Genomic DNA, 17,889 nt, shown 5'->3' with positions numbered 1-17,889 from the left:
CCCTGATCTGGCACCCTCTGACTACCATCTTTTTGGATTTGTGAAGGATCAGCTGCATGGACATTTTGAGGCAAGGGAGGCAATTGAGAAAGCAGTGCATCAGTGTCTTCAGATATCTGGAATGGAATTTTACAGAAGGGGAATTTTCAAACTCCCACAACACTGGCAGAAATGTGTACAAAGAAGTGGCAATTATGTGGAAAAATAAAGAAAGGTCTGTAGATTGAGGTGGTGTATTTGGTTTGTCAATAATAAAGCATGTTACTTTATAAAAAATTGTTGCTCATGACTTTCAGTACGACCCTTGTACAATTGCAAGCCTGTCCCCTAATTTCTGAACATATATGATGAATTATGGCACTAAGTTTTAAAAAATAAGGATACAGCAATAGTTCTTCTTTGAAGTGATTATCATGGGGATATGAAAATAACGAGAATAAGTCTGCATCATTCTTGTTAGCATTCTCTGAACTATGCAGCTGAAGATTTTCTTAAACTGACATAACCTCTTCTACTTGCAACCAAATGATAATCACGAGCCCACATTTATAAGTTAACTCCTAGCTACTATTCTCTGAGTGCCCATAGGCACATAGTACTCACACTCAACTCACAAGTTCCACCCAAATTCTGTCCACAATTCGCTGAACAAATGTATCAATTTCTATCAAACTTTAGCTACATTTGTAACACATGCAGTTTAAATTGCACTGATACTTATGGATGTATACTACAGAACTGGTCGCTCTAAATGACATGACTTGAATACATGCAAGTTTTTGACATTACATATGTAAGTGATGTTTGTGATTCAATCATTATACTTAACTGTAAGATGCCTGTTATGGTAGTGGCAGGTAAGCTGTATATGAACCCGTAATGTGTTTATTTTTCTATCAAATGACACACATTAATACAATCATAATGAAAACAACCCTCTTTGTAAGACACTTGGATAGGATCTGTACTACGTGCAGTTCCCACACTTATAGCAGAGAATATCTCATTATACTGACCACGAAGTTATATAAACTGAGATCTCAAAATGAATTTCACAAATATGTACTCATGAAAGAAAGGAACAATGCTGGTTTGTTTAGGTTCAGTATACACAGCATTTTCTATTTGTTCTTCCACATCATAAAAAGGTAAAAGAAGATAATTCATACTGTCTTCCTATTTTGCTTTTTTATGAGCTGCTACCTTCACAAAGATGTAAGACATATTTCAAGCTTTATATTCAGATCTAAGCTATTCTGTTTCATTGCACTACCTATAGCCTTTAAAAATTTTGCACTTGGTGCCAACTGAAATATAGGACACACCGTGTATCCAGGATCTGTTAGGAGTAATTTTTTTTAAATTTTGCCCTGCAATGCCATCTGTTGGCGAGTTGTGGCATTAAGATTCTTGAAGTTTCAGCTGTGGCTGTCTATAATTTCAAAGCACAAGCATCGCTGCATCATGTGTTCTGACCTTGAATGTAACAGTACTGTTCTGATGCTTGTCAGAAAATGGCAGCTGAACAGAGAGCCAACATCAAGTTTTGTTTAAAGTTATGTAAAACAGCCAGAGAAGCGTATAAAACGATGAAAAGTGTGTACAGTAGTGATTCATTTAGTCGCTCAAACATTTTTTGATGGTATGCTGTATTTCGTGGCGGCAGGGAGGACGTTGAAGATGCTCCACGTGCATCAAAGCCGAGAACAAGTTGCACTGAAGAAAATGTGAAAAAAGTGACTGAAATCCTTGCATCAGACACATGTGTTTCTGCAAGATTCATCAAGGAGCTTTTGGGAATACCAAAAAGTACTGTGCATCAAATTTTGACTGAGGATTTGGGCAAACGGAAGGTCTTTGTATTGTTTGTACCACACATGCTCTCAGGCGATGAAAAACATGCCAGAGTAGAACACTGCAAAGACATGTTACGGTCGGCCCAAAGTGATACAGAATTTACAAAATCGATTGTTACTGGTGACGAGACATGGTGTTTTTAATATGAGCCTCTTACATAGCGGTAGAGTGCAGCATGGTTGAGCCCAAAGGAGCCGAAACCAAAGAAAGTGCGCATGCAAAAGAGTCGAGTAAAGACGCTGCTAACCATTTTCTTTGATTCCAAAGGAATCTTTCACATGAAATTTCTGCCAGAAGGTCAAACAGTGAATTCTGATTATTATCTCGGAGTCCTGAATCGTTTGTGGGTGAGAATTCTTCGAATTCAACCTGAATATCGAGAGCAAGGTTCCTGGTCGCTCTTCCACGACAATGACCCACCCCACAAATAGAAGATCGCGCGCCATTTTTTGGCCAGAAACGAGATCACAGTCCTTGATCATCCTCCGTATTCGCCAGATTTGGCACCAAGAGATTTCTGGTTGTTCCCAAAAGTTAAGTTGGCGATGAAAGGAGACCATCACGATACCATCCAGGACATCCAAAGGGAATCTACCACAGTTTTAAATGTGAATCCACAAAAGGAGTACAGTGACTATTTTCGAAAACTTTTCCAGCTATGTATTGATTCAGAAGGAGACTATTTTGAATAAAAAGGGTGGAATTTTGAAAATAATTCACGTCTTGTAATTTTAATGAACACAGTCCTAACAGAACCTGGACACACATGTTTGATGCGACAAAACTGTAAACATGCACCTGTGTAATAATGAGTGGAAGATAACGTATGGACATGTATGGACATAAGATGTTGTAAATTTCTCAGTGGTTGAAACTTGGAGGGCATAAGCTGCTGCTCACAGATTCTGGGATGCAGATTTTCTCCTAGGCAAATGTGGGACACAGAGAGTGGGTTGACAGGACCTTTACAGGCTTCTAGCCATAAATTATTTTAAAAGCAAAACTGAAGTTTGGTGCAAAAAGTTATGGGAAAACTGTGGTAGCTAGTTATGAACCGCTTGCTTTGACGAACATAAATAGCCCTCATATTATGTGATGGATTTCTGTGTGCACAATGTTAAAAAACTGATTGTACCATTGGTTTTTGCCACTAAAATCAGCTCTTCAATATAAGCTTTACTTGCTCTACTGTGGTTTCACTGTACTTCAGTTTTCATCCAGCCAAGCACCAGAGCTGACAACAAGTACTTTCTCTCTTCAAACTGCTTTCCAAAAAGTACTAATGAACATGATTAGCAATTATACAAACTGTTTCATAATACACGTAACTGTGCAGATGGCAATACTCACATTGGACATGTACTCTGACAGTAGATCTTGCAGAGCCTGACGGACAGCATTACATTCTGCAACAATCCTCTCCCGCCTCTCATCACGTGTACAGGATGAGTCAGCCATCAGAGCTGCTCCACTGATGATACTCTCCAGACGTTCTTCCAATGAAGGTCTGGTACGGACCTCATTATATGCCAGTGGGTCCATAACAATGTGTTCCTACATGCAAATAATTCTCTGCTAAAACTCAAGAGAATTAAAAATTTATCATGTTCTTGGAAACTGAAAAAGAATACATACTAGTCTACATCAGCTTGCCCATGATAAGTTGACAGGCATATATCTGGGGAGCTGCACAGAGTAATCTCTAGTACTGTGATGCAGAGTAATTCCAAAATAATTGATAAATAAACTGAAAATAAATGGAAATAACAAGTACCCTTAAGATTTTTATGTGATTCAGATATTACTCATTCATCAGTGACATATTCTTTCAGTAGAGTGAACAAGTAATCAAATGCATAGCTGTCAAAGAACAAAACATTTCTTTTGGAAATACGGTAAAATTCAGCTCAAAAAGTCAAGTAATTGATACAGCTGTCAATTCTGACCAACAAATTAAGAAATATGTAATTCACGATAATACCCAATATGAAAATTCAAGATAACCCTTTTAAATTCTGAATTGAGGGGACTCTATTCAGCTTCAAGTGCAACAGAACTGAGAAGTTTAATGCCATTAATAATTAAGCCTACTACTGGACAAAACTCTGAACCAGGTGAATCCAGTGCACACCTTCATGGCCTAGTTCCCTAAAATACATTAGAACACTGCTTCCCAGTCTTTCAAGTGGGCATTCACAGCTGTTTATCCATAAAGTCATACTGCATAATCCCATTATCCACGAATGAATAATGGGTGGGCCACATCAACCAAAGCAATGTGACAATATAGCTAACTACTGTACATCCAATCCTGTTTAGTTCTAGAAACAATTCACTTCAAACAAAGTGCAGTACCTCACTTAAAGCATCATCCAGGTAGTAACCTGGCTGCACAAAGTAATGTCCCAGGTGATGGCACCTTAAGTAAATTACACCCTCATAATCACATAGAATATGTAAGACTGTTTAATTTTTGTTCAGGCACCTTACACAAATGGGACTATTGGTTAGCCTCAATATAAAGGTGTCCTTTCAGGTGACAACGTCCTGTAAATAGCCACATTATCTCTCATCTATTCATGCTAATGAAGGGAAAAAGAGGCATGAATAATAAAAACAACATTTTTAGATATGAATGGGAGACCATGGTGATCACCAAACAGAGATATATGGAAATGTACACAGCCTCCAATTTGTTCAGTTACTTAAAAAAATGTATAGTCAGACAGAAGTGTATTGGATATAAAATGTTTAATTTTTCTCTGCAACATTTGTTCAAAATAGAGCATTTGCTCTGATAAATATTTACCAAGTTATACTTGAGACTGCACAGACACACATGTAGATATGCATGTAAAGTGGTCGTTAAGAGTGCCCAATCTCCATGATTACTGAAACTGCTCAATAATTCCTTGTAAAATTCTCCAACATCAAACTTTATGAAACTCTGCCAAGAATTCAGTTACTATNGGGGGGGGGGGGACAGAGTGAGAAAACTTAATGCTCACTCCAAAGAGCTGCAAACATTCTTAAATATGGCACAGGGACAAACCACAAACTGAATAATTGACAGCATACTGTACATCGCTGTCCAAAAAGTATCTGACTTTATTTTTTGCCGCTGTAAGTAATGGCCAAAGGGGTGGGCAAACTGAGCGTAGTGGTACTGCATCATGTTTTGTCAGAAACTCTGGAATACCCAAGCGGAAACAATCCGCAAAATTCAGCAGGCTTTTGGTGATGATGCAATTGGGGTCACTCATATTAAAGAGTGGTTCAACCGCTTTAAAGATGGCCATATGTCAGTGGACAGTGACCAGCGTTCCGGGAGACTGTCAATGAGCCAAAATGCTGATGTCATTGAAAAAGTGCGGACACTGATCATGGAGGACAGTCGTTTGACCATCCGGGAAGTTGCTGATGAGGTTGGGATCAGCAGAGGTTCCGCAAACACAAATTTAACTGAGGATTTTGGGATGTGAAGAGTGGCAGCAAAATTTGTGCCCAAGCTACTTTTGCCAGAGCAGCAACTTCTCCGCCTTGAGGTCGCGCAGGACATGCTGGAGTGCGCCAACAGGGATCCTGAGTTCCTGAGGACTGTGACCACTGGTGATGAGCCGTGGGTGTACAGATATGACCCGGAAACCAAGGTCCAGGCACCACAATGGAAGCATCCAACATCCCCGAGGCCAAAAAAAGCATGACAGGTTCAGAGCAATGTGAAGGTGATAATGTTTTTTTATTACCAAGGTGTTGTGCATCATGAGTATGCACCATTAGGCCAAACTGTCAATAAGGAGTACTACCAAGCAGTCCTCCGCCATCTTCATGATGCAGTTCGGCGCAAGAGACCGGAGCTGTGGGACGCACACCACTGGCAGCTGCATCATGACAATGCCCCAGCTCATCCATCACACCTGATCCAAGGTATCCTGGCCAAGCACAGCATTCCGCAGGTTCGCCAGGCTCCCTACTCTCCTGACATGGCTACTTTGATTTCTGGCTGTTTCCGAGATTGAGGACACCACTAAAAGGCTCCCATTTTGACACTTGCGAGGACATCATACAGAACGATGGCTCAGTTGCACGCCATTCCAAAAGAAGTTTTCCAGAATTGCTTCTGGCGATGGAAGGACCACTGGGCTAAGTGTGTGGAAGCACAAGGGCCCTACTTTGAAGGGGATTAGGTATTGTAACCACCAAGAACCTTATCTCATATTTGGGTACATTTACTGAGTTCCTCAGAAACAATGCTGATTTGTGGGCAATTCAAAGTTATAAGAAAATAACTAGTAAAAGTTTGAACACAGCTCTTACATCAAAGTCATCCAAAGCTGCAGCCAGTTCACCTGGGCCATCATATGGGTGCTGCGGAACAGCTGGTCCCTTTCCTTGAGCAACATCTGAGATAGTATTCACAGCCTCACACACTTGTTTGAAGACATAGTCTCTGTTGGCTTTAGCAGCAGCAAGTTCTGGATGGCGCACATACACCTAATGTGAAAAATGAAAAATTTAAAACTTTATTTTAGTTTTGGGGTGTTGTGATTTCTCTACAGACAGAACACAGGACAATTTCACACACGGATTCCTTGCACCGTCCTACACAATAACTTTCAAACTTCATAATGAAGGAACTAACAAGTATCTTATGCAGTTAAATGGGTATGATGTCTTAACATCTCAAGTACTACTCTGTATTATATTAGGCATGACAATCTATACACATCAAGCATGTTTTCAATCACACTGTTTTAGGTATAATGACAGTCAGCAATATGAATCTGTATGTTCTGATTTTCAGATCTTCTAGTTACTTAAGAGTGTGACACGAAGGTGCTCGCTGCTTGACAACTGTCCTGGGTTCAAGTTTTTGCAAGTAAATATTATGGCAGGTCCTAGCAAGAAGATATGTATGAGTGATAAAGAAGTGTACTATGAACTGTTGCAAGAGAATGAATATAATGATATTTCTGAGTGAATATAGCCCACCTGCCTCCCACCCACCCACCCACACACTTTTGTTTCATAATTTTATAATAAAACATAGTTGAGATATTGAATTTTAAAAAGGGAACAACAATTATAAAATCAAATGCAGCAGCACCTAACTTAAATGTCTAAGGAACTTTACTACCCCACTGTGGGAGAGAGAACACAGTACATATGCACTCAACTGGTTAATACTCTCCTGTCAATCCTATCCACATTACAGAATGACTGCTCCTTATTTTATTTAAAAGTAGTTTTCCAAATGTACGAGTATAGGTTATACAGTAGTGGGCTCACTGTGAATGGAAAGGATGCAGAAGGAAGTGGTAATCACCTGTTTGTAGGTACTATCTTACCATTTTACAAACCAAAGAAACTCTGCAGAAAACCTCAGCCAAGACAGACAGCATTCAGGCTGATATCTGAACCCAGTATTCTGTGGACATTCTGAATACAATGCATGGAAGTTAACCATCATACTACAATATTTGGTTAGCTTCATAAAATATTTCTCTCTCATTTTATTGTCCTCCTTTCCATGCAGAGGTCTTGCTGAATGGACTAAACTGAAAAATCACAATGGACCTACCTTAAAAATAAACCAACCCAACATATTGTAATGTGTAGGCTGCGCCATAGCTCGAGCAGTTAGTCGCTGGCTTACCATCACAGCGGCCCGGGTTCAATCCCGGGTCTGGTCAAGTAGGATTTGTGGTGGACAAAGTGGCGGTGGGGCAGGTTTTCTCTGAGTACTTCGGTTTCCCCTGCTAATCTTCATTCCACCAATCGCTCCACAATCACTCTCACCTATCATCTGAGACTGGTACAATAGGCCAGAAGTGGCCGCAGTACAAGGGACTTAGTCCCACCCCACTAGCAATAAAAAAAAATATTGTAAAGTGTAGACTGTCACTGGGTAACGACCTTGAAACAAACAATGAAACAACACCCATTCCTAGGCAATGACCATGCAATAAGCAAATATACCAGAGCTGTTAATGGGTTACGATTTTGCAAACAAAACATGTTCCCATGAAAGTAATTAGAGCAGCAACATAAGACCTGTGTTTTCTGCTGGTCCATTCTGAGGGGTTATGAGGACAACTGAAGCAAGAGTTGTAACAGACACCTGTACAGGAGTCTATGACGAGAAGACTTGGTTGGTGTAGTTGAAGAATATCCATCAGTGAGATCCATTACTGGGAAACGAATAAGACTTGGAATGTGCTGTAGTGATTTGTAAAGTGTGGAAATTAGCAACAGTGTTTTAGTTACTTGTAGCTGTGACCTGTAACTGGTCAATAAATCCCATCTCCAATCCAAAATCCCACCAAGAGTCACTCTAACACGTGACAATATTCCTTCATTGTTCAAACATTTTTATAACAAGGAAACAAGGAGTTCCATGCAGAGCTCATAAATCCATCCTGTTGTACTGATTTCTACTTCTATAAATCTTGTGTTGTTGACGTCATACTTTAGAATATGTAAATGTATAATCTGATAATAAAATCCAATTTATGTGAGACCCTACATAGTACTGCCTCCTGGGATGTGACACAGTGTAGTCTGGTAGATGTTAACTGATGTTTCAGAGGAATGTACTGTCTCCATGCAGTACACAGTTGGAAATTCCTGGTCTTCAAATGTCACTGAGAGAAAGTCTCCCAATCAGCACATCTTTAGATCCACTTTTGATATCTGAATGTTACTGGGGATGATGTAGAAATGTGCAGATTTATAGAGTATCAGTCACTACTACATAAACATGGGAGGACAGACTACTCAAACTGGACTGCTACCAGCATGTATATCAAAACCTATTCTCTTTCATCAGAAAGGACTGATCAGGAAATATTTCTGGCATTAACAATGCAAAGATATTAAACATGGTGGGTGTGAGAGTAAAAAATTCAGTAGAAGACACTGGTACTGCTCAGAATAAGTGGGTGTTGCAGCATTAAGCAAGAGGTTGAGTAAATTTAAATGGTCTGTGGTGATTTGTAGAGGAATTTGGATGTTCAATGAAGCTGAGAAGACAAAGTCCTTAACTTAGACAGGAGTGTCTTCATTGTCCCTATCTTTGTCAAGATGTTCATAATGGTGGGCTGCATAACCATGGAGGTTTAATGCATGGGAGGGTGAGCTCTGAGTTTCCTGAAGACAGATGATGGCTGGACCATGGTGTTGTGTTACAACCTGTGGGTTAGGTAACCACAGCTGGAAATCATCAACATTCCATTGTAGCAAGTCCACAATGAATGTCTGGAAGAAGAAACATAAGCATTTATGAAGATGGGATGGAGTGATATGTGAACTAGAGTTGCTGAGAGATTGGATGGTTAAGGTTTAAGTACCTGCAATGACAGTGAGGGCAACTGAGAACCAATGAATAGGACTGGTTCACTGTCCTCAGCTTGCCGTCAAGGAATAATCTTCATGCATCAAGAAAGGAAAGGCCATTAATGGGTCAGAGTTCCTAGATGACACTCTCATACAGATAAAATGGGCGGCTCTTGTGATTGGAGGGGTGACCTCCACTGTAGTTCATACAGTGTGACTGGTTGGGGAATAACCATCAAACATTTCCTTCACTTATTATTCAACCAGTCATTACAGACAATTACATTATACAGATTCTGAAAATATTTTCTCTCATATTTCATTAAATATTCCCAATATTGAAGAAAGTTTGAAATAGTACTAGCTGAGCTTAATGAGATTCAATTTTACATGAAGTGCCAAATTTCTGCATGATGAACTTCTTTAAAAAAATTGTCAATCCTTAGTTTCAGCTTCAAGTAAAACAATGTATTATGTTAAATTAAATTAAATTCATCAACCAACTAGCAGTGTAGATCCACAACACTAAACTATTCTCAAAGCAGTTTCAGGAACAAAACATGTCAATGAATGGACAATGCCTTCCAATTACTCATTCATTTCATGTAGTTCATGCAAAGGAAGCACAAAAAGTAAAAAATGCAGAGGTACAATACCTTTGAAGCAGTGAGCAGCATCGTGGAGTGTTTCTTGAGCACAGCACGTGCAGCAGCCAGGTCATCTCTGAGCTGCGGGTCCTTCAGCTCTTGCTGTCTCTTTGCAGCTTGATTCATCAGCTCAGAGGCATTTCGGCCAAATGCTTTTATGTTATCAAGCAGCTCTGATTGACTGGAAGCATTCTTCAATTTCTCAAGGTCATCTTCAACCTGAGAACAGATGCAATTTTTTGTTATTTAAATCCCTCTGCAGTAAGAGGTTAACTATTCTGTTTGCATACAGAGCTACCTGAAGACATCACTAACAAGAGCAGACAGTGTACTCCAGTTCAGAGTATTTTCCAGATGCATCCTGTGAATTCTCCATGCCAATTTTCATTTACTGCACACAGTAAGCTACTGTTGGGAAGATAATCATGCTACAGTTATACCAGTATATGAATTTATTCATTATTTTTCTTACATATACATAATATTGAAAAAAAGTTTTAAAAAAGATGAACAGCTTAATAAAATTGATACTTTATGTTGTGTGCCAATTTCATACACAATGTCACAGTTTTAGATTAAAAAACACGAAATCTGATTTCAGTTTTGTCATACATATGAGCTTTCACTCTACAGTCTATCTGTAAACAGCAATACTGGCCACGACTACCGCTGAAGGATCTTTGCAATCTAGTCAATCCAATGATCCACATTATGAGGGACACTCCAAATGGAACCAGACTATTGGAGATTAATTTTGAAAGTACTTTCCCAAATTTCAAGACCTTTAACTGTAATGTACTATCACAATACCATTCAATTAATGCTTTGTTCATAGCAATATCTGGCAACTGCTGCATGAGCTATCCAATATGTGAGGAAGAATTTTTACCTCAACCAATATAATTTCAAATAATCAAGCACCTACAATCTTAAATAGTTAACAGGTGGGAACTTCAATAGTAACCATATATGAACAGTGAAGACAGTCTTCCAAAAATTGAAAGGAATCTACATTAATTTCATTTGACTGACTTTTACATTTAAAATCATTCTCCAGTCCTCATCTTCATGCAAATTCTAGTCCACACAACAGCAAAAAATTAATTAATTATTACCACGGCCCATATTTTGATGACATGTCATCTTTTTTTTTTCCTTGTATCCTATGTGATGCTCTTAAATATATAAATCTCGGATATGAGCTGCTGGTTACAGAAATGTAAATTTTATAGGTAATTTTTTGTCATTTTTTGACATTTTTAGGTTTAAGGTGATTTTTTTTTAATTTCTGGGGTAATATTTTGGGCTTTTATGGGTATTTCTTGCCATTTTTGGCCATTCTAAGGAATTTTTCTTCATATGTTTTCTGAAATGTGAATAATATGGAAGCAAAGTGTTCTTTCTTTCTCTTTCTCCTAAGTGCTCTCTACAAATGCATGTAATCCTGGCCCATCCTTTCTGTTCCTTTCGCGGAAGTGCTGACAATACATATCATAAAACAGGGTACGGCGATGACTATTCACACTGGGGCTCTTTGTACAAAGCAGTTTGCTTAGTTACACATATTTCTAGTCGGAATCTCTCACTTCATATGACATTGCNTGGAGGATGCGAGGGCAATTGAAGCTGCTCACAACAACGGTTCTCATGCATCGAAATGGAAGGACAGCTGGCCTTCATAAAGGCAAATTTCAGTTCCCTGACAGAAGGAAACCAATGCTTGCAGGAGAAAGGAGAAACGCTTGAAGATTAGCTTGCTCTGGTGAAAAAAATAGCCAGTGATTTAGAGAAAGTGTCAGGGGACATTGGTAAAATGGTANACTAAATCGTGTAATTTAAAGCAATTTGTAGCTGAGTTTGGAGATGTTATATTTTCAACTGACAGTGACATTTTATACTACAAGATGTGTGGCACAAAAGTACGAGGGTAATTCCAAAAGTAAGGTCTCCTATGTTTGAAAATATAAAATAAACATTTATTTTCAANGAAGAACTTACTGCTAGTGATTTGGTACACTTCAAGTACGGTCCCATTGTGTCTGCAGATGTGGAAAGGAGTTTCTCCAAGTACAAGAATGTACTGCCGGACAATAGGCGCTCTCTCACTTTCGAGAATCTCCGCATGTTGACCGTCATCTATTGCAACTCTGAATGAGGTAAGACTTAAATGCTGGAATACATACCGTATATGTTCACTTGATAAGCGTTCTAACACTATAGAAAAAATCGTATTAAAACATTTAGCTTCAAATTCAATCAATATTGCTTAATTTTCAACATAAAAACGACGACGAACTTAAAAGAGTAAAGATGAGTTCAGTGTTAATAAAGATTGAAAATACATTTTAAAATAATTAGTAGATATTCTGACATATTACATTTTTTGGGTCATATTTTGGGTCAATTTTCTGGATTTTGTCAGTAATTTTTTAAATATTTTCAGGTCATCAAAATCCGGGCCCTGATTATTACAAATTTGAATTATGGTCATACAGTAAATAAACAGACAAGATTTAAGTATAAAGAAGAATGATTCATACCACTCTTAATGACTTGAGTAGTAGGTGAACATCTACCATGTCTGCTAAAATGAGAAGCCGAGTAACTGCTGAGAGAAGATTACGAGCTGCTCGTACCATGTTACCCCTTTTCAATGAGGAACATGGATCATCTGCAAATTCTCTCGCTGCCATGCTCATGGCCTCTCCTGAAATGACATACAAAGGATCTGACATGGTTCAAACATATGTCAAAACATATTCAGATCTTAAGAATGAGTATTAGGGTGCCATTCTTCATCATTCTAAGATACTAGAAGGTCAGTATTGTCACATGTTAGTGACTAGACACAGGCTTTCCTAGCAATTGCCACCTCTTCATTCCACTATTCCGGTTTTCTGCCATCATGTCACAATACCCAAAAAAACAATATCTTCACACAAATGCACCCATGCACGCACAACTATCTTCAATCAGTTTTGCATCTACACACTAACAGTATAACAGAGAGGTTTACAGTCTGGTTCTTTCCACTCTTCAAACAGTCCTGTAGAATTCGAACATCTGACTGGGATGAAGGTTGATATTCAAAACATGACATATGGCACATGGTCAAAGTAACTATAAAGTACTGTCAATTAATCAAGTACACTCTTGTTGCTCCTTTCTGAACATTCAGAGGCAATTCTGACCTGCAAATATCATAATTTAAACATAATCACAACTCCAGCATGCACCTGCAACATCTCCTTCTACACTTAATCTTTAATGTCCAGCAGTTAATCAAAGAGTGTGCATCAGCTGCATATACTGGGCAAATACATTTCTACTACAAACTTAAATTTAAATGTGCAAGGACACAGGACCACAGTGTAAGTCAGTTCTAATTACTTGATTAGTAACATCTGACCCAAGGCATGTATGACTTGAAATTTCCTAATGGATTCTTGCATAACAAAAAAGAAACTTATTATCACTTTGGTATATATCTGTAGAGTTCTGTAGAAGGATAACAAATGAAGGTACATATTGTGACATGTTGCGCAACGGAGAACCCCCCCCCACAAGCAGTGACGCAGCGGGTGAGTCAGCGCTCCCCTCCCCCCCTTCCACATGGTAACATAACGCGCAGTGACATAACAGGATGACGTGGCACTCATTACGCAACAGGCAGGCACTGTGGCTATATAAGGGAACTGCACAGCAGCTACAAGTTTGATGTAATGTGACAGTCGCTGAGTTAAGTAGTAGTCGAGCGAGTGTGTTATCAACAGTTCTCAAGGCAGCTACCTACGAGTTAGTTCTGAGAGAGTTCCAAGTTAGCCAGCAACCAGTCAGTTGTATTCTGGCAATTGCAGTGTAGTATTTGTGATACTGCAGATAGCAGTCATTGTGAATCTGTAACTTGGGTGACTGTAAGTGCGAATGTGAAATAAAATTCGCTACATCAAATATGGTGTGAAGTTATTTGTCGCGTTATACGCCCAACACGGGACAACTGGTGTCAGAAGTGGGATTTGGACTTACACACGTGATCAATGAGATTCGAACTCATGACATGTGACAATTTGGTATCAGAATTGTTTTACGAACTTGAACACGCCTCGACAAATAATTGAATTATTGTGAATCGAGTATTTTACTGCTACAACATGGACATGGAAAAGATGATGGAACGTCTGTTGTTTGCCCAGGAGCAAATGGCAGCCAGACAGAAAGCCGATAGGGAGGAAGAGAGGAGGAAAGAGAAAGAAGAGCTGGAGGAAATTAGGAGGAAAGAGAAAGAAGAGATGGAGGAAATTAGGAGGAAAGAGAAAGAAGAGATGGAGGAAATTAGGAGGAAAGAGAAGGAAGAGAGGAGGAAAGAGAAAGAAGAAAGGAAGGCGGAGAAGGAAGAAATGCTGAAAGAGATTAGGGCTATCCAAATAAAAGCAGAAGCCGACTTGAAAGCCTGGCGAGAGAAGAGGTTGCAAGCCGATATGGATGCTTGGCAGAAACAGATGACGGCCTGGCGAGAAACGACGGAGGTGCATCTAGATAAAGAAGTAACGACGATAGCCTACCACGAGATGGAGGTACGTCTAGAAGAGGAAAAGCCAGCCACAGTGGACACAAAACCTGCAGTAGCACAAGAAGAGGTCCCCGAAATAATACCGGTCGGAGAGACGATGGCCTGCCAAGAAATGGAGGCACATCCAGAAGAAGAAGAGCCAGCCTCAGTGGACATGACATCTGAAGTGGCAGAACTACGAGAGGTACCCGTACAAGACACCGAAGTAATGCCGGTTGGAGAACCGAAGAAGAAAAGGCGCAAGGACCGTCATCGACGAAATATGAAGAATTCGACACGGGAAAGTTGTGGACCCCAGAATAAATTGGCCGTCGTCAACAGAGAGGTGTCCCGCCATGCAAGAGTGTCACGGCCCGGAGAAACATCTTCAGGAAATCTTGGACCTGAGGAGATCATGAATCCCGGATGAAGTTGGCTGCCATCTGCCGGAAGATATCCCATCGCACGACGTTGGAGAAATGCCTCCAAGAAGGAAACTCCCCAGGGAACCTTCGGATACCGGAGAAAGGACTTGGCACCAAGGTCTTGTACCAGCCAGAGGTGGGAAGTCCAGAAGGAACAATGACATCAGCGAGTGCAAACAACGCATCAAGAGCTGTTACGTCGATGTAAGAAATTTCCGACGAAAGACCTGATGAAGGATTGGACCTTGTGGAGGGGACGACCCCCTCCAAAACGGAAAAAGACTTCAAGCAGAGGAGGAACCGGTAATGTAGAAGTACCGGCCTCCCAAGGAAGAATGAAAGCGATGGATGAATGGAATACAACTGGATCTTCTGGCGAGCTGAAAGGAAACCGCTCGAGACGAGTTGGTCTTAAGAAGGGAGCGGTTGTAACGGCCGGAGAACAGATGCTGCAAGAACAGCCTCCAAAGCAAAGGAACAGGGATGCACCGTTAGGCTATTCGGGACGAACAGCCTTAAGGAGGGAGCAGTGTGACATGTTGCGCAATGGAGAACCGCCCCCACCAGCAGTGACGTGGCGGGTGAGTCAGCGCTCTCCTCCCCCTCTCCGCACGGTAACGTAACGCGCAACGCGCGGTGATGTAACAGGATGACGTGGCACTCATTACACAACAGGCAGGCACTGTGGCTATATAAGGGAACTGCACAGCAGCTACGAGTTTGATGTAATGTGACAGTCGCCGAGTTAAGTAGTAGTCGAGCGAGTGTGTTATCAACAGTTCTCAAGGCAGCTACCTACGAGTTAGTTCCGAGAGAGTTCCGAGTTAGCCAGCAACCAGTCAGTTGTATTCTGGCAATTGCAGTGTAGTATTTGTGATACTGCAGAGAGCAGTGATTCTGAATCTGTAATTTGGGTGATTGTAAGTGCGAATGTTAAATAAAATTCGCTACATCAAATACGGCGTGAAGTTATTTGTCGCGTTATACGCCCAACACGGGACAATATTAGGGAATATGATTTTAAGGTTAAGCCCTATTTCATCACCCAGTTAACTTCATTATGAATTAGGTTTTACGTGGGGCAATCCAATTTGAATTTTGCGTGTGAATGGTTATGAGTACATCGAAATACCACTAGGTGTGTTCTCACACATCCTTCTTGAATCAGTGTGGCACGTGGCGTTGAGTTGAGTGGTTGGGTTTATTGTTGGTGAATGTATTTCCATTGTTGTGTTTCCATGAGTTTGCGGTTTTGCGATGGCTGACCTGAGAGAGCAGCATGTCTGTATAAAGTTTTGTTTCAAACTTGAACTGCTGCAGAAACGCACCAAATGTTGAAGCAAGCTTTTGGTGAAAACAGTTTAGGCCAGACACGAACTTACAACTGGTATCAGCGTTTTAAAAATGGCCAAACATTGACTGATGATGACGATCGTTGAGGACGGCCGTCAACAGGCAAAACACCAGAAAATGTCACGAAAGTTAGGAATCTGACTCTGCAAGATCGTAGACTGACCATCCAAGACCTCTGTAACACCTTGGGACTAAGTTATGGTACATGTCAACGAATTTTGTCAGAGGAACTGAACATGAGGAGGATTGCGGCAAAGTTTGTGCCACGACTGCTGCAAAATGAACAGAAGCAGCATGCTTGGAAGTCTGCAGGGAACTTCAGCAACAGCTTCAAGAGGATCCAAACTTTATTTTGAAGGTTGTCACTGGTGACAAAAGTTGGGTTTATGGCTACGACCCTGAAAGCAAGCAGCAATCGTCGCAATGGAAGAGCCCTTCTTCACCTCAGCCAAAAAAAGCTTGACAAGTCAAGAGCAACATTAAGTCCATGTTGATCTGTTTTTTTTTTATATTGACAGGATTGTTCATAAGGAGTTCATCCTTCCTGGTCAGACAGTCAATAAAGAATTATATCACAATGTTCTAAGGCGTTTGAGAGAGGACATGAGGAGAAAACGTCCAGAGAAGTGGCGCACAAATGACTGGGTACTCCACCATGACAACGCACGACCACATATGGCTTACATTGTGCAGGAATTTTTGGCTAAAAACAAGATGGCAGTTGTTCCCCACCCGCCGTACTCACCAGACTTAGCTTCATGCGACTTCTTTCTCTTCCCCAAGATGAAAATCAAGTTGAAGGGGCAAAGATTTGATACAGTTGAGGAAATTCAAGTGGAAACGCAGATGGTACTAAACACCCTAAAAAAGAAAGACTTCCAGGATGATTTTGAAAAGTGGCAGAAACGCTGGGATCGGTGTATGCACTCCCAAGGGGACTACTTTGAAGGTGATGGTGCAGAATAAGATCTAGGTAAGATATAATAGTATTATTAATACAGTTCGGGAACTTTTGGATTGCACCACGTATATCCCTCAGCTTTCGTGCCCATGACTGTGAATGCATTCTTCTTGCTTGCCATTTCCTCCAACCTGTAAAAGCCTTCTGCAGTGAAAACATTTGGTTGTCTCTTATTCTTTTCCATGACCCTAAAATCTCTGTATGAATGAATGAATGTGTAAGTGGTGGGCCTTCTTGGCCCTTGCACCATGACCACAGTGATCTATTGTGCCTCCCCTTCTGATTATCCCCTCAGCAATCCTGCGCTTCAAATGATGAGCAGGATTTTGTACGTGGGGACATTGAAATAGTCACTTGGTTCCATAAAATACTGACCCAAGTGACATAATCTTAAATAAGCTAAGAACTCACATTCACACAGGATGTGTGTGTGGCTGTTTCGTTTTCTTCTTGACAACTCTCACAAGTTGGACTATTACTTACTCCCAGTTTGAAGAGGTGTCCTTTAAGGTGACAGTGTCCTGCAAGTAGTCCTACCGCCAATCGTAGCTGGTTCCTGTTTAACTTCAACAGTTCCTTCGCTCACTCTTTTAGCAGAGGGTCCTCGTATGAGTCCCTTTGCTTGCCTGAGTCCAGACAAGGATCCCCATTATTTCTTGTGATTCATATTTGTCCAGTCCCTGACTGCCTTTCTGGCAACTCATATAGAGATGCCTCAGGCTGGTTCAGGTCCTATGAATGGATGTTCAGCTACAATCTTGG

General features: G+C 40.5%; 1 protein-coding gene across 4 annotated transcripts in view; it reads right to left on the bottom strand.

The window, feature by feature from the left end:
- The window catches only part of LOC111867044 (catenin alpha), a 67,903-nt gene that overhangs the window by 43,715 nt on the left and 6,299 nt on the right, over window positions 1–17,889 (bottom strand). For all 4 annotated transcript variants that reach the window (XR_004513293.1, XM_023856509.2, XM_023856510.2 and 1 more), the window contains exons 4-7: window positions 12,380–12,546; window positions 9,849–10,058; window positions 6,175–6,351; window positions 3,208–3,411 (exon numbers count right to left, since the gene is read on the bottom strand). Coding sequence is in view for 3 of the 4 variants with exons in the window: in XM_023856509.2 (XP_023712277.1) it covers window positions 3,208–3,411; window positions 6,175–6,351; window positions 9,849–10,058; window positions 12,380–12,546 (758 nt within the window). In the remaining variant the exon portion in view is untranslated. The remainder of the gene's footprint in view (window positions 1–3,207; window positions 3,412–6,174; window positions 6,352–9,848; window positions 10,059–12,379; window positions 12,547–17,889) is intronic.

Source organism: Cryptotermes secundus, unplaced genomic scaffold (assembly GCF_002891405.2).
Source record: "Cryptotermes secundus unplaced genomic scaffold, Csec_1.0 scaffold60, whole genome shotgun sequence".
NCBI lineage: Eukaryota > Metazoa > Arthropoda > Insecta > Blattodea > Kalotermitidae > Cryptotermes > Cryptotermes secundus.
Note: the sequence above shows the minus strand (reverse complement) of the source record. Positions and strands in the feature narration are given on the sequence as shown.